Below are 18,179 nucleotides of genomic sequence, written 5' to 3'. Positions count from 1 at the left end.
AAAGGAATCAATTTTAATAACGGGAAAAGCTGCAATTAGCCTGTGAGGGAAATATTTCTGCTTCTAAGAATAAATTACCATTTATCAACAATGAGGACTAAAACTATTAAACAAACAGCATGGGACAGTTTCCTGGTAAAATATGTATATAATTTTAATGGAAGTTCTGGGCACAGATCTAGAGCATGATATGGCTTTCAGGGTCCCAATCCTGCAAACTGCTGCATGCAGACAGACCCTTCTGTCCATTAAGAGGTCACCAAAGTCGGTGGGGCTCTACCTCAGAGTGTCTGCCCCACAGAACAGCTTGCAGGTTTGGGTCTTTGTATCTGAGGCGTTCTCATATGAATTGCCACTTGCTGTCAAGAAATCAAACTCTGAATGGCAAACAAACAAATAGGTTTTTTTAAAAATCACAAATGAACCATCTATTGAGCTGTATAACATGCAAATTTCACTCTGAAGCTTTGCAGATGTCCAAGGAAATGTGTGCTTCATTTCTGACTGCACCCTGATTGGCCTTTTATGAATGTAATAAGAGAATATAATGGATTTATTCCAAATACCCACTGGCATAACAAGTCAGAATCTGGGTTTAGATATCTGATCCAGTTTTTTCTTGGACAACAGCATCGTATAGTGGGAAGCCACGTAAATGAATTACCCAGAAACCTTTTCCAATCAAAAAACTGTTTTGTTTTTGTTTTTTTTAAATACTGGGTGGGTGGTGATGGTGGCGTTAGCACAGAATTGTAAATAGTTTATCAGAAAAACAGGATGAGGTAGTATTTTGTGAACTCTGTTCTACCCCGCATCAGGTTTATCAGTGTGTCATTCTGAACTGCTACCTCCAGAAAATGTTACTTTTTAGAAGTACGTCAGCAGCACGGTTGAATCACTATCTTTGTATAGTCATTCCCCAAAGTATTGTTCTCTAGAAGTGACAAATGTGGAAATGACTTCAAACCCATGGGAGTAGTAGTAGTAACTGGATGTGAACCTGGTCCTGCCCTTACACTGGTGTAAATCAGAAGTAACACCGGGACTTGATTCCAAATATGCTTGCACTAACTTTAAATAAGGAGTGACTCCATCAAAAGTCAATGGAGTTACACATGTAAAACTGGCTTAAATTACAAAAGAATTAGATCCAGGTATTTTAGTACTGATGCCTTTCTATTTAGGTTCTAATATGCTATTTAGATTAATAATATTCTAGTACTGATGCTTTTCTAATAAGGTTCTGGCCTTATTTATGGTCCTTGTCTTGAGATTGTTACTGCAATAAAATGCATTTTGAACTCAATAGGAGTTTTGTGTGAATAAAGACAGAAGGACTAGTTTCCCACTGCCTTGCGCCTCTTGGGCATGCATCATTACTATTCTGAATTTTTAGCAATTTGCACAGGTGTGAATGATGACACACGATGCAAGGCAGTGGAGAACCAAGCGCTGGATAAGGATTGGATCCCTACATAAATGGAACTTTTTCTCAAAAAAGCTCCTGGCATATATTTAGGATACTGGAAGCCTTGAACTGAAATACTTAGAACAAGCTTATGACAACTGGTATTTTAAAATTCGGAGTCTTAAAAAGCATAATGGGATGATTTCAATACTGGGAGATAACTAAGCAAAATAGCTCAACAGGGGAGAGATCATAATGTAATAACAGTCATAATAGTGTGTGATGCTGCACAAAGTGCTGTTGCTGAAAATCCACTCATCTTATCCTTTGAAATTGCCTTGGTTTGGCTTAGTCATAGTGGTGGGAGGGAATGAGAGACAACTGTGTCTTCTTCCAATATAAGTCAATGGGCTTATTGATGAAGTGGGTTTTAGCCCATGAAAGCTTATGCCCAAATAAATTTGTTAGCCTATAAGGTGCCACAAGAAGCAACTTGTTTAGTTAAACTTTGTGAGGTGGTGGGTGGGGAAAGAATTTCACAAATCAAATGTAGTATACAACAGTGGGGTTCAGTTGTGTTTCCGAAACTAAAGTCAAAGGTCTTAAACAACAACAAAACTATTACTACAGCCTTTTCCTCTGAACTATATCTATCGTTGTAGTTTGTCTTTCATTGCACTAAAACTATTTACAAACACACAACAGTAGACACTTATAGTCTACTAGCAATAGATGCTTATAATATACCTTAATAAGGGACGTCCATTTTGGGGAAGTCTTTCATATGCACGTCATCAAGTGGCATTTATTTTTGTCAGGTTTTTTAGAGGGCCTTTCCATAGCTGCTAATTAACCAAAGGTATATGTGCCCAATTTGCAATCCTAGTTCAGGATTTCAATGAAGTGTCTGGGGGAGGCAGACTGCCATAGGGCCTGCTCCTGCTTCTTTTCAACTCAATTGAAGCTATTTCATCGCTTCAGTGGGAGCAGGAATAGATATCTAGCAAGTACTGAGGCCAAAGCCAGCCTTGATTTTTTTAATGTTCTCTGAATGCCCCTGTGACAGGTATGACAATTTCCTGGACAAACTTATTGAATTAAGCTTATTAGGAGTTCATTGTATTAAAAATGCAGATGTTTATGTACTATTGTATATAATGTCTCTGGGAGGTGGGAGCGAGGGGGTGGAGACGTGACTAAAGTAAACCCTGGGACGTGTTATGAGCTTCAGCAGGTTATTTGAAACAACGTGCCAGACAACAATGAATGTAGTTAAGTGGCAAGGAGCCTGGGGGCATCTTAAAGACTAACTGATTTATTTGGGCATAAGCTTTTGGGGGTAAAAAACCCACTTCTTCAGTCACTCCATGCATCTGAAGAAGTGGGTTTTTTACCCCCAAAAGCATATGCCTAAATAAATCTGTTAGTCTTTAAGGTGCCACCAGACTCCTTGTTGTTTTTGTGGATACAGACTAACACAGCTACCCCTCTGATACTGTAGTTAAGTAGGTTTCCTGGAAACAATCTTGGGGGAAGGTGTATGCAAACATACCCCCTCTATTATGCAAGAGCTCTGCTTTTTGAAGCCTCACCCTGAGGAGCGAACCATTGTCTGTTGGTTGCCTGTTACATGAGGACAAGATCAGAAGCCCAAACTGTGTAAAGGGGTGACTCACAGATGTGCTTGTTCTCACACAAGGCAGTGACCACACAAAACCCCCTTGATGGGTTTTGAAGGACAGACTCCTACCAGGATCCTTGCTGGAGTTGGAGTGATTTCAGGTAAGCTTATTAGCATGCATGGTTCTTGTTTTAATATGGTTTCTCTATAATGTTTGTGTCTTACGAATAAATGTGCTTGCTTAGGAAAAGCTGTGCAGTACCTTTATAACTGTAGGCAGTTACTGTTCACAGCCTCTGAGGGGGAAAAAAAGCAAAGCAGGTCTGCTTAGGCAGTCTGACTTGCTGGGGAATTCACACAGTGTAGACAGGGAACTGGGCAGCCTGAAAATACCCCAGTCAGAAGGGGACGGAAATGCATGTCTCTGCCTAAGAGAGCTGATGACTGGAGAACCAGAAGCCTGGGAGAGGGTGCCTGTGGTAGACCATAGAAGAGGAACAGTGGTGCAGTTGCTAAAGGGGTTGTGAGGAGTATATGTTGGATGAATTCAGCCCTGAGTAAAGGCTGCAGGATTTGGGCCCTGTGGGATTTTAAAAATGGCATTTCTTTGCAGAGCATCTCCTCTTATTTGGTGCTGCAGTCTATACACTACCCCAGATCTACATGTGCAATTCCCACTGATGTCAATAGGATTTCCATCTATAAATCAAAGCTAGTGTTGGGGGCGGAGGGGAAGGAAGCATATCGTTAAAATTGTGATAAGTCTGATGCCACAGCAGTGGCTGATATAGACAGAGAATTATGGATTTCATTGTAGCACCTGCAGAGGATAGGTTGTGAAAGTAAAATATTAGTAAAAATAGCAAGGAGAAGATGGGGGTGGGTGGGAGGGGGAGAAAAATAAAACCACCACCTGCATAACAATCTTTGGCCCCAGACACTGCTAGCTACAACTTCTATTGAAGCCTACCAGGAGTTAGGCCTGAGTGAGCATTTTATATAAATGGCTGGGAGAGCAAAGCTGTAGCTTGCCAAAATGGTGGCTTGCTTTAGCAGCATGTGCCATTAACTAAGACCATATTTCTTGTTATAGTGCCTCTTAAAAACAGTTATTACAACCATTCTGATATAGCATAGTTTACACTAGATAAGCTGTCACATAAATTCACTGCCTTGCCTTTGCATACCTATGAAAAAAGCCTTGAGAAAAACAAGTCATTCCTTTAAATGTAACCACTTCTCTATAAATAGAATGTATGTCAATCAATTCTGTTCAGTAGATCTACTGCTATACTACTCAAAGAGCAATATGACAGCAATGCCTCCCACTTGTGACCTTCACAGAACCTCCAAAACCAGCACTTTGGCCCACAGTGTCTTTCAAGGAAACATTCATCCCTGCTGAAAATACATGGAAGCCAATGGATCTACACAAAGGATTACTTTAGGGCAGACGATATACACCAGTGATCTCCTAGTGCAAGGTATGTGGTAATGCTTGTATAATATAATGCATATTGAGAACAGCACAGTATAACAAAAATGCCAAGAGGACTTGTTGCCACTCTACAGATGCTGGCAAAATAACTCATATCCTTGCACACACTCAGGTACCAACCTGTCGGCCATAAAGGAGGGAAGGTCTGCTAAGCGTTCTGTTAAAACAGGACTATTGCAACTGAAGAGTTTGATCATTTCACCTTTAATAATACTTTCTCCATATGTAAAGCTAGTCAGCCAAGGATCTCACAGCATTTGACAAAAGGTGTTACATTATCATCCCCATTTTACAGATAGGAGGCACAGACACAGCAACATAGCCTAGGTTAAACGGCAAGTCACTGTCCAAAACAGGACTAGAAACCACAGCTCCTGGCTCAATCCCTTTCTCTAACCACTAGCAAAATCCAGTTTGTTACAGCACAGTAGTTCTTACAAAACTAAACAAAAAATTGCATACTTCCACCCACCTGCACATCAGTGGCATGAGTACAAAAATAAATATTTTTTTTAAATTTACACTTTATAAAAAAAAAGTCCATTTAGTTGCACATGACTCAGTGTTGGTTTACTTGACTTTGGAAGTTAGTGCCTGTTTGAAACGTCTCTTTAGATCTTGCATGTTAGGAGACTTGGGTCGAGGGATGATGGACGATCTCCTTTTGTCTCCACAGCTGCTGTGGTGTAGTTTGCTAACTTCCCTGCAAAGATACTGAAAAACATCACAGACCCCGTGGTAGTTTTCACTAGTGGAGATTTCTAAAAACACACTGCCCAGTTCATTAGCCAGCTGCATCCCCTCATTAGTCTGTACCTGCCTCGCATGGAGGAGATCCCCTTTGTTTCCCACAATAAGGATGGGTATTTTAGAGTCTGGATGGACTTTGCGTATGTGCTGATACAGAGGACGAATAGACTGATAGCTACTGTAGTCTGTGATAGAATAGACCAAGAGAAAGCCCTCTGCCCACTTCACACATCTGGAAAGAGAGTCCAACACCTGTACAAAGCCTTCTTGCACCTGTAAAGGAATGATTGGAAGTTAGATAATGGAAAGATGAAGCTTAAATTGTACTATTTCCAAACAGATTAATAAAGCAACAAGACATCTGACCACACTGTACAACGTAAATGAACTTTATTCCTATTTATTAGGAGACAGGTCTGGCTATTTAAGGAATGGTTCAATTTTTGAGTCTTTACTAACTGAAAGAGCTTAACAGCTTAATGCAGGTTTAAAGAACACAATTGTGAAAACTAATGTTTCATCTTGAATCATTTTAAGATAAGTCAAATGATTTAGTCGCTGTACATTTAGCTTAGTCCTAGATAATATAAATCACTATAGCACACAACATTTTCGAGCAAGCTACTCTAGCATATTCAATAAATCTGCAGGGAAAAGTCTGGTTTTAATCATGTTCTACTAGCAGCCTGAGTACATCATCATGCACATTCTAGTAGGTCTTAAATTTAGTATTTTAAATAAAATTTAATTAAAAAAAGTCTGTTAATAAACTTTCAACATAAATAAGTTTGATATAAAATTGTATTCCAAACAGCCATTACAGATTATTTTGTACAGGCTTAAATCCATTCTATTTATGGAAATGTTGGCTAATGTACCTTTAATCACAGCTATTAGTCATAAAATAACTGTAGGCAGTGATGCATGAATGATACTAATAGTAGGAAAGAAAGACTGCATTTCTGATTTTCAGTGGAGTTTGGATCAAGTCCTCCATTACTAGTTCAGAAGCATTTCTGTACCTGAATACATCCTGGTGTGTCTTGGATCTGTATGGAAACTTGATCTCCTTCTACATGAACAAGTCTTGAATATAAGTTTCCTGAGAAATAAATAAAGGTAATGAAAACTGTTGCTTTGGGGCAGGGGGAATAAATTCTAAAGCAACATGGTAGCTAGTATGTAGATTCTGCAAACAGACATTTAAAAAAAAAAATCCTCACCTGTATTGGGTTCATAGTCTCCAATAAACCTCTTAGTTAGGAATCGAACAATCATAGCTGAAAAGAACCAGATGCTTTTATTAATAGCTGCATGGCAAAACACACTACAATCATGCTCCAGCTCCTCTTGCACTCCCAGGCGTGTACATCTACAGGTTTATCAGTGGAGATTAATGCATAAAGAGCTTTAAAAAAATTGTCATATTTGGATTGAAGGGGTGTACAGCTAGATCAAAGCCAGTCAAAGGAACAGGAATTGGACAATAGGCTTGGCCTGCCTGGCTACTGGAAAAACTCTGTGGCTGTGAAGGAATTCTCCAGCTCAGGCAGGAAGCATCCCTGACTTCGGCACTTCTCTCCGGACCAAGGGCCACGTCCACAAACAACCCAGAGAGACTCAGCCAACATCCCTCTGTTTTCAGGGATATTCCTTCCCTCAACCCCTCGGGATCTCTACGTGCGATGGAGCCCGGCTGTCTCTCGCTCCCCAGCCCCAGCTACGGCCCTCGACCGCGGCTCCCAGCCCCCCACCCCACGGCAGTGGCTCGCCCAGCGGAACTCACCGCTTTTGCCCACGCTGCCGGCCCCCAGCACCGCCAGTTTGATGTCCCGGCGCTGGAAGAAGTCCGAGGGGCACTCCAGGATGGGCGCGAGCAGGAAGTTAGTGGACATGGTCGGCGGGCGCATGGAAAGGGAGGGGTCGATCCGGGCTGGGAACAGCAGCGTGTGCCCCACAAACACCGGCGCCGCGGAGGGAGCCCCGCGGGCGGCAGGAGGGCAGCCGCGGCAGGAGGCAGAGGAGGACGAGGCGCTGCCAGCGGCTGCAGATGTTGCAGCTGCCCGAGCTGCCGCTGAAGCCCGAGCTTTTAAAGGGATCCCCGGCGACCGCTAGGAGCCGCCTCCTCCCCTCGCCGCCCAGCCCCGGCGCTGGGGAGGCTGAGCCCGGCGGCCGTCGCTGCGTACGCACAGGGCGGGGTGTGCGCACACAGCGCCCACGGCAGCCGCGGCCCTGCGCGCCTTCGGGCTCGGGCGGCGGCTGCCGCGGGGCCGCTGGTCACGGGGCTGGTGGTGACCCCTTGGCCCCGCCGGGGGAAGCGCGCCAGCGACAGGTGAACCCGCTAGAGCCCCGGTCCTGCAAACTCTCCTGGCAGCTTCACCGCCCGCCGCCCCCTGGCTGCCGGGGGCTGCTCCTGGGCGAGTGTGCAGGCGGGGGGTGTGAATGTACCTTTGCTTATGCTGCTAAAAAGACACCAGCGGGCGCTCAGAGCCCTCGGCGTGGAAGGCTGGAAATGACCTGGCAGGTCCTCAAGTCCAGGGCCGGATTAACTTTTTGTGGGCCTGGCGTCAAACATATTTGTGGGCCCGCAATTGGGGAAGTAGGGCATGTGATGGGGGGCGGTCTGCAGAGCGAGGGGCTGGTTGGGGGCAATGAGGTGAGGTGCAGCGCAGCGGGAGTGGCCCCCCTCAGCCCAGCACAAGGGCACTGTTTACAAACCCACAACTGTGAGACGCACAGTGGCCCACCTAGCCCATTACTGCCAGCCTGCCCCTTCCACACTGCCCCATGCCCTGCCCTTATGCCCAGCACCCCCTCACCCAGAGACTTCCCCCACAGATCCCTATGCCCAAGGCCCCCGGACCCGCTATGCCCAGCACCCCATGCCCAGAGACCCCTCCTGCTGACCTCCCACCACAACTGCACAGCACCCTGCACACCATACCCCCTGCCCCGCTCCCCCACCCACAGATCTCCTACTGTCCAGCACCCCCTTCACGGTCCCACCATCACAGCTGTACAGCGCCCCATATTCCTGAGGGAATTCTGCATCAAATTCTGTGCATAATATCTTAAATTATGCAATTTTTTTAACACAATAAATAAATGTGGAAGCTCCACCATGGTGGTGGGGAGCACAGGCCACTAGCTGCGTGGAGGTAGGAGAATACCCTGCAGCCTCCCCTGCCCCCTTGGGACAGGGACTTGGCAGTTAGGCTGAACCTGACACAGCACAAGGGCTATGCGTGCCACAGAAACACCTTGGGGCCCTGCTCCTTTTGCACCAGGCACACCAGATGTGGGCAGGAAGGCTCAGCCTGGCAGCAGGATCCAAGTGCAGAGAGACTTAGTGTGGGAGGATCCAGATGGGGGTCAGAGGGTTCTGTGTGGGGCAGTCTGGGTGCAGGCATCTCAGTGGGGGATCTGGATGCACAGGGAGGTTCCAGGTGCAGGGGCAATGGGAGTCTGCAGGGAGGACCAAGTGAAAGTGGTTGGAGCTCAGTGGGGGGTGGTCTGGGTACAGGGGAGGTGGGGCTCAGTAAGGAGGGTGTCTGGGGGTGGCTCATCAGAGTGGTACAGATGCAGGGGAGGTGGGGCTTGTCAGGGTGAGGGTTTGATGGGCCTGCTTAACAGGGGAGCCCCAGCTGCTGCCAAGGGGATCCACATGCTGGGCCCCCGCTTCCCCTATCTCCTTCTCTTCCCCATCCCATGCCCCTTCTCCACCGCTCCATCTCCTCCCTAGGCTTGGGGGGCAGGGGGAAAACCGCCCCCCAGCATGAGCCTGCAGAGCAGGCTGGGGCCAGGTCGCTCCATTTCCTGCCACCTGGTGATTGCAGGGCAGGCCTGACCCTGCACTCAGAGGGCGACGGGAAGTGGAGCGACCCGGCCCCAGCCCGCACCACTCTGCTTCTCTAACTCCCAGCCTTGGGACTGGGGGGCAGGGGGGAACCGCCCCCCAGCACTCACTGGCGGAATGGAGCGGTGAGTGCAGGGCACGCCCAACCCCTGCTGCAGTCGCCCAGGACATTGCTCAGAGGAAGGGGTGGAGTGGGGGCGGGCCTGGGGCGGAACAGGGGTGGGAAGAGGCGGGGCAGGGGCTTTGGGGAAGAGGCTGGGCGGGGGCGGAGCAGGGGTGCGGGCAGCTTTCCTGGCTGGCTCAGCCAGCCAGGGGATCAATCTGGCCAGGGCCCCTGCTGATTCTGGGCCTAGCGCCATGGCGCTCAAGTCCAGCCCCCTGCGCTGTGGCAGGACCAAGTAAACCTAGAGATCATCCCTGACGGGTGTTTGTCCAACCTGTTCTTAAAAAAGCTCAGATGCTGGGGACTCCATAACCTCCATTGGAAGCCTATTGCAGAGCTTAACTACACTATTAATTATTTTTCCTAATATCCACCCTAAATCTCTCTTGCTGCGGACTAAGCCAATTCCATCTTGTCCTGCCTTCAGGGGCTATGAAGAATAATTGATCACCTCCTCTAACAGCCCTGAACTTATTTGAAGGCTATCAGGTCCCCCTATCTCCTTTTCTCAAGACTAAACATGCCCATTTTTTAAACCTTTCCTGGTGGGTCAGGTTTTCTAAACCAATCATTTTTGTTGCTCTTCTGTGGACACTCCCTAAAGTGTGGCACCTGGAACTGGACACCATATTCCACCTGAGGCCTCACCAGTGCCAGGTAGAGCTAGACAATTACCTCCCATGCACCTTACCTACCACACTCCACATTCCCACGAGAATCGGGACAAGCGATGCAGGAAGTGCGGCTATGCCAACAAGACACTACCCCACGTCTTGTGTAGCTGCAAGCCCCATTCCAGAGCCTGGCAGCTGTGACACAACGCCATCCAAGATCGCCTGGGCAGAGCCATCCTGCCACCTGTGGGGAAGACAGCCATGAACTCCGCCATCCCGGGAACCAGCAGCCAACTGTGACCGGACATCATCATCACCAACGAGGACCAGAAGAAGATCATCATGGTGGACATCACAGTGCCCTTCGAAAACAGGACTCTGGCTTTCCACGATGCCCGATCTTGAAAACTGGAGAAATATGCCCCTCTGGCCGACACCCTGAGAGTTAGGGGCTATGAGCTCCAAACTCACGCGGTGATCATCGGAGTCCTGGGTGCATGGGACCCCGGTAATGAGCGAGTGCTGAGAGAATGTGGCGTTGGTCAACGCTACACTTGGCTAATGTGGCAACTCATGGTGTCAGACACCATCAGGTGGTCGAGGGACATCTACATAGAACACATTGTGACAGGTTGGATCACAGAAACCCCCTTGGGGCTGCCAGCTGATGTGCCGAGACTACTTCTGCCCCTGCTTTCCCTGCCCTCCTAGCTTGGGACTTCAGTGTCCTGCCTGGTTTGAGCCAGACCCGCTAGCCTGCTGCAAACTCAGACCCAGGTCTGAACCACGTCCCCTAACAGCTGTAGGCTTAATTGAAAGCAGCTTAAGAAGCGTTCCTGTCTTTAACACTCAGATGCTCAACTCCCAGTGGGGTCCAAACCCCAAATAAATCAGTTTTACCCTGTATAAAGCTTATACAGGGTAAATTCATAAATTGTTTGCCCTCTATAACACTGATAGAGATGTATGCACAGCTGTTTGCCCCCCCCCCCCAAGTATTAATACATACTCTGGGTTAATTAATAGTTAAAAAGTGATTTTATTAAATACAGAAAGTAGGATTTAAGTGGTTCCAAGTAGTAACAGACAGAACAAAGTGAATTACCAAGCAAAATAAAATAGAACATGCAAGTCTATGTCTAATACAGTAAGAAAACTGAATGCAAATAAAAACCTCACCCTCAGAGGAATTCCAGTAAGCTTCCTTTTACAGACTAGTCTCCTTCTAGTCTGGGTCCAGCAATCACTCACAACCCCTATAGTTACTGTCCTTTGTTCCAGTTTCTTTCAGGTATCCTTGGGAGTGGAGAGGCTATCTCTTGAGCCAGCTGAAGACAAAATGGAGGGGTCTCCCACGGGCTTAAATAGACTTTCTCATGTGGGTGGAGACCCCCTCCTCTCTCCTATGCAAAGTCCAGCTCCAAGATGGAGTTTTGGAGTCACCTGGGCAAGTCACATGTCCATGCATGACTCAGTTTTTACAGGCAGAAGCCATTGTTCACATGCTACCTTGAACGTCTTCATGTAGACTTCTTGTGTGGATTGGAGCCTTTCAAGATCCATTGTCTGTTAAATGCTTCTTGATTGGGCACTTAACTTGCAAATTCCTTTCCAAAGAAGCTGACTAAATGCCTTACTAAGGCTATTTAAAATCAAACATGTATACAGCCAATATTCATAACTTCGAATACAATAATGACACATGCATACAAATAGGATGAATAAATTCAGTAGACCATAACCTTTACAGAGATATGTTACATGGCATATGTAGCATAAAACATATTCCAGTTATGTCATATATACATTCATAAGCATATTTCCATATAGCCTTATGGGGTGCACCGTCACACACATCACTGGCCATTGGCAATACTAGGAGGGATGACCTGGGGTGCTGATGAGAAGCACAGTCAGGAAAGCAACTCAAATACTTTCCTGATGGACTGTCTTTTTTCTCTAAATGGACAACTTATCCTAAATTCTCAATTTCTGAGGCACAATCTTCACTCATTGATATATTTTGCTTTCCACCACCAACTCTGTGTATAACTTTTTTCATGAGTAATGTACCCGAATGCATGGAAGCTAGATATCTAAACTGTATTATTAAATTCATTCACCCAAATTTGGGTTATTGCTGATTATGCACTATGTGTATCTTATGACTTTAAAAACAAACTTTTTTATTTGTGGGTAATCTAAGCACTATAACCAGATGTACAGACACTCTTTTCTCAACCTATGTATTATGTAATTTTTTTAACATTAGCTTTAATAGCAATTTTAAATCTGTTTCTCTGGAGTCAGAGTCCTGCAGCTGACTGGCTGGCAAATTAGCCTCACCCACTGCACCTGGGAACAGACCTACACCTTAACTGGCTGATCCTCATAAAAGGAGGAGCAGACTATAGAAGAGGGGCTGTAATACCTGCTGGAGCAAATTCTGGGAAGAGCAGCTCTAAGAAACAGAAGGGAAAGTGGGGAAAGTCCTGTTATCACAAAAAAGGCTCTGAGGTAAGAGCTTGTGGGTTGATGAGCTTGTGGGGTGAGGGACAGACTTGGGAGAAAGGGATTTAACCTATACAGACTGTGATGAGGTTGTGAAGTGTTGATTCTGGTTTCTGTTATGAAGGTTTGAAATAAAACCCACAGCAATTAATCTGATTGGAAACTACCTTCCCTGGATTCTGTGAGAGGGCCCTGGGGTGGAGCTGGCTCTGTAGGCACTAGTCTGGGTCTAGCTCAGAATGATTTTAGCCTTTTTCACAACTGTATCACACTGTTGACCTCTATTCTGTGAGATCCACTATAACCCTCTGAACCTTTTCAGCAGTATTACCACCAAGCCAGTCATTCCCCATTTTGTTTTGTGCACTTGATTTTTTTGCTTCCTAAGTGAAGCACTTTATATTTGTCCTTATTGAATTTAATTTTATTGAATTCAGACCAAGTCTCCAATTTGTCAAGGTCATGTTGAATTCTAATCCTGTCCTCCGAAGTGCTTGCAACTCCTCCCAGCTTTGTGTCCTCTGCAAATTTTATAAGCACGCTCTTGACTCCATTATCCAAGTTACTATTGAAAATACTGAATAGTACTGACCCCTGGGGGATCCCAATAGATACACCCTCCCAGTTTAACAGTGAACCACTGATGATTACTCTCTTTGAATGCAGTTATGCACCCACCTTCTTGTAATTGTATGTATACCAGGGGTTCTCAACCTCTTTTTTTTTTTTTCCCTGAGGGGCCCCCCTCAACATGCTGTAAAAATGCCAGGGTGCAGGGCTGGAGGGGGGAACCCCTGGGTATTGGCATAGTTTGACTTCTATTCTGGGGGGGCTCAGGCCAGCTCCACCCAGCAGGGTCCAGGGAGGAAGTGCCATCTCCACCCCTGGCTCACCTCAGCAGGCCACCCAGCCTGTCTGGGGATGTGTGCTGGTGGCTACTTTCCAAGGGCTCTGCCAGCCCTGGCCTGGGTCCCCACCTGGGCAGCTCTGATCAGCTGCATGAGCAGTCAGAGAGGGCTGGGAGCTGAGGAGCAATTGCAACCCTGGCCATGAGCAGCAGATGGGGGAATACCATGGCTGCCCACTCCATGGCACCACCAGCCAGAGGAGCAGCTGCCCCTCGCTTCCTGACTCCGGCTTCCTGCTTAGGGTGGGGGCTGAGGGAGAGAAGGAGGTGGGAGAAGCGTGGAGCTGCCCCACTCTGGGTAAGGCACTACAGTTTGGGGGGCAACCCCCTTGTGCCCCCTCAGTTCTGCCCGTGGACTAGGGATTCTGCTGGGGCTTCAGCGCTGCCACTCCTGGCTTCAGCAAGCAGTGGGGAGGGGGAGCTCAGGGTTTCAGCCCTGTGCTGCTGGGTGGGGGGGGAGAAGAGGGGCGCTCGGGGTTTCAGCCCTGTGCCACTCCCAGCTTCAGCCCCACAGTGGGATGCTGGAGTTTGGGGTTTCAGCGTTGGGGCCTTGTGGCTCTCCTGAAAGGGCTCACAGACCCCCCCCAACCCCTCCCCTGGTTGAGAACTGCCAATCTAGACCGTATTTCCCTAGTTTGCTTATAAGAATGTAATGTAGGACAGTGTCAAAAGCCTTAATCTATTGTGATACATGTTTTATTTTAGTAATTGGGAGTAAATCATATACTTTATTTTTTCATATAAAGTTATAAACATAATTCATTTTGCTTTTCATTTATCATTGAGAAATACTCTTGTTTTCATACCCAGATATGTCATTCAATAACCAATATTGGAAATCCAGGCTCACATTAATTAAAGTTCATCTGGGAGGAATCTGAAAGTGCTTGGGGGGGGGAAAAAGCCAGGGGTTTAAAATAGACTTTTAAAAAGTGAGGCAAATATTAAAAATGAAATGCTTCTATTACTAGAAATAGATAACACAATTACTGTAGCACTCAAGTCCCAATCCTGCAAGCAATTGTGCACATCCTCATTTTTATTCATGTGAGGAGTTGCACTGGCTTCAATGAAATTACTTGTGCATGTTCTTATCTGCCAGCAGGTAAGAGTTTGCTGATCTGGGCCTTAAAGAATTCATAAAAGGGTGTGTGTGTGTATATATAATATATATAATTTTACCATTAAGGGATATGACACAAACCAGCAAAAGCTGACATGTAGAACTAAAATGCTAAAGGTTCTCTGTCAGAACATGACTTTTTAAAGTAGTAAATCGAAAAAATCAAGTTTGTGTCTTTGTTAACCACCTATAGGTTGTGTTTGATGCAACTATTGCAATACAAGAGAGGGATCAAAGTAAAACTTATCAACCCCCCTAGTTTCATTTGTGACAGTGACAAAGTTCAGGGCAACTGCATCTGTACTCCCCCTCTATGATCCACTGTCAGACTCCTGGCTCCCCAGCTGTCGGGTCTCCTGGGTGGAGACATGTTTCTCTTCCTCCTGACCAGAGTATTCCAGGTTGCACAGCTCCCTGCCTACACTGATATCCCAAGAAAATGAGTGCCTAAACAGGCCAGCATCTGTGCTTTGCTTTCTCTTTAGAGACCATAAACAGTGTAATTACCCATGGTTAAGGAACTACACAGCTCTTTCTAAGCAAGCACCTTTATTCTTAAGGTGAAAGCAGGGGAGCTGGAAAAATTTATATAATGGGCGTGAGGAGAGCCACTGAACCTAACTGTTAACCCTGTATATGATGGAAACCACTTCAAGCCAGCGGGTGGCAGCACCCCTAGTTCCAGCACCTATGGATGAAAGCATTAAAGAGAGAACCTATTAAACAATAAAGATTCTATAAGCTTACCAGAGATCACCCTGACTCCAGTAAAGGCTCTGGCTGGTGAATGGCCCTTCAAACACCACACAAAGGGTTTCCTGTGGTCACAAGTTCATAACTGTCTTGGCTCAGAACAAGCCCCTCCTCCTGCATGACTCTGAGAGTCCCTTCATTAGACAGTTTGGGTTTGTTTTTTTTCTGTCCTGCCTGCTGGTCACTTGTTACAATAGGTCCCCCTCTCAGGGTGAAGCTTTAAAAGGCTGAGTTCTTGCATAACCGGAGTAAGTGTGTTTGCAAATGCACCCCCAAGATTTCCTGGGAAACCTACTGTGATGAAAGGTGGATTTTCTGTAATGTCTTTGATTTGTATGTGTGCTTAAGCTTCCTGCTCTACTTAGCCATTTTCCAATCACTGAGTAACAATGCAAAATCTGCTTTTAGGGAACAACAAGAGACATGAGTTGGATCACATAGCTGTCTGGGGTGGAATGAATGGATCATTAAAGGACTGGCTGAAACTGACCCATATTAATGGAGAATCTGCAAAGACAATGGGAACCCCAGTAACCAAGACGTTCATACCTGGCAACCAACAATAGCTGAGAGAGGCAGGGAAGCAGAGCAAGGGCTCCAGCTCAAGAACAAAGGAGAAAGGTGTCAGGTGGCTGGAGAAAGGGTTGGCTTTTGGAAGAGACAGCAGCTCTCGCATGGGAGTGACAGAGATGAAGAGCCAGAGCCAGAAATAGATTCCATAGCAACTTGGCTGGCTAATTGCACTGGCTTGGCCAGAATAAAATACTGTATGTCTTAGCCTTTGTCTCTGTTTACCTAAAGACTTCCTGATGCTGTGTCCCAGTTGACACACACATCCTACTCTACTTTGAAAAGGCACCTTGGTGTCACTGAAAATACTTGCTGAGGAGCATTTTTGGTCCTTGAAGATTGTAGAAGTCTCTGACCAGGAGCCTACCTTAGCTGGACTTGCTGGGAAGAGGTCACTGTGTGAAGTAGGAGGGCTAGAGTTGAGAGGCTCAGGGCTTGTCTACACTACCAGCCGGATTGACGGCCAGCCATCGATCCAGTGGGGGTTGATTTATCGTGTCTAGTATAGATGCGATAAATCAACCGCCCATCACGCTAGCGTTGACTCCAGTATTTCACCTCAATGAGAAGCGCAAGGGGAATTGATGGGAGAGTGTTTCCTGTTGACACCCTGCAGTGAAGACACTGCAGTAAGTAGATCTAAGTACGTCAACTTCAGCTCTGTGAATAATGTAGCTGAAGTTGCGTAACTAGGATCGATTTCTCCCCCCACCCCGTAGTGTAGACCAGCCCTCAGTCTCCATATTGAGACCAAATGGCCTATCCTTAAGAGAGAGTGAAACCACTTGGGAAGGAGGGATGCCACACAAAGCTCTTCCTCTAAGGGACTATTTTAAAGCTGGAGCATAGTACAGATCCTGTGGATCTGTGACACCTTCTTAACTTGAAAAGTTCATTGTCTTGACCCACTGCTTCAAATAGTCCTTTGAAGCTCATGACACTTCCCATGGTTTTAGACGTTAAATACGATCCCACAATAATACATAGACATTTGCATTGTTAGTACAGTGAACTCCGAAAATTCAAGGTTTGTCTAAGTATCAAGTATAGGTCAGGAAATTGCCAGATCTGTCACAACCATATAGCCTTGTCACACAGTGTAAATCTTTCTTCTCTGTTCAAATGTCAGGTCAAGGCAAACAGATGAAATGCTATCTCAAGGCAAAGTATTTATGAATACTAATATTATAAAATTGGAGATTAGTCTAAGAGCCAGTTGGGATGTATACGTTCCCGGAGTTCAGGAGTGAGATGCAAGGTTTTGTTTCATGCTCCTCTGTCTCCATTATTATTTTATCTTTAGCCTTCCACTCATAGCCATATAAGTATATACTGTATTGCATATGTATGTATTAAAAAAAACAAGCTATGTAATAAACATTGACTCATTCCTTGATACTTTTGAATGAGATACCTTATGGAAGTATATTGAACTATAGTGCTTTGTTGAAATCACATTATAGAAACACCACACTGCATAACCAATTTACATTTTGTTGCAGAATGAGAGGAAAAAAAATTGTCTATTTCTCTCTTGCCAATACCATATCTTTGAGTTCTCTTCCCCTTGCTGGCTGTAGAAAATATGCCCATCTGTTTTGTAGAAAAGGGGACTGGAGGAATGACAAGAAGGTCTATAAAGACAGGCAAAGTGATACCCAACAAGACTCCCGCATTGAATGGCACTTTTATAGAAGTTGAGAGAGAAGCCTATTAACTCATCTAATCCTTCGCTCTGCCAGGGCAGGATTATTCTCTACATACTATATGTTCTCATCCTTTACCTGGGCTAGTTTTAAATGTCTTAAGTAATAGGGCTTTTATTGCTTTGCTTGGGAGACTTTCACAGTCTGTTCCACTGTTGGGAAGGTTATCTTTATTCAGGACTAATTTTCCCTTTCTTAACATCCCGTTACTCCTAGTTATTCCTCTTTGAAGTCAATAACTTTACTTGAATGGGTAATGACTTTGTGTGCAACTAAGGGTTTGCAAAAAGTCAGACCCTGACTAAGCCAGGCTAATGACCCACAATGTGGTGTGGAAAGTCAATTGGCGATAAAGCTAATACATATAAAAATTCAGTCACCCCATTACATCAGAAAATGCAGATGCTCTCAGTTAATTTTGCACTATTTAGATTATAAATTTCTTGGGGTGAGAGGAGGGTAGCACTGTAGCATTCTGTCTTGTACAATGCCAAGCATACTGTTGCCACTTAACAAAAATATAATAGACCTAGAGGTTGCAGTGATGACAATGTTACAAATGCAGTGGCAGTCAGACAAGATTAAGATTGCAGTTCTTGAACAAAGGGTTGTTTGACTCCCAGCAGTGAGTAGACAAACTGCCTTTTAATCTAACTAAAATATGCCAGGTACCCAATTGGATGGATCCCGAATAGAAGT

The 18,179-nt window shown here is 45.6% G+C and overlaps 1 protein-coding gene across 1 annotated transcript; it reads right to left on the bottom strand.

Moving 5' to 3' along the window:
* Positions 1-4,729: 4,729 nt before the first annotated feature.
* On the bottom strand, positions 4,730-7,467 carry RASL11A (RAS like family 11 member A). The gene is made up of 4 exons (XM_074943509.1): positions 7,064-7,467; positions 6,501-6,557; positions 6,300-6,379; positions 4,730-5,550 (listed from the first exon to the last, which is right to left on the bottom strand). Exons 1-4 carry the CDS (start codon positions 7,185-7,187, stop codon positions 5,098-5,100), a joined length of 714 nt encoding a protein of 237 aa, XP_074799610.1. The 5' UTR covers positions 7,188-7,467; the 3' UTR covers positions 4,730-5,097.
* Between the last annotated feature and the right edge of the window lie 10,712 nt (positions 7,468-18,179).

The sequence above is a fragment of the Natator depressus genome, chromosome 1, assembly GCF_965152275.1.
Source record: "Natator depressus isolate rNatDep1 chromosome 1, rNatDep2.hap1, whole genome shotgun sequence".
In the NCBI taxonomy this organism is placed as follows: domain Eukaryota; kingdom Metazoa; phylum Chordata; order Testudines; family Cheloniidae; genus Natator; species Natator depressus.
This window is presented reverse-complemented; position numbering and strand designations above follow the sequence as displayed.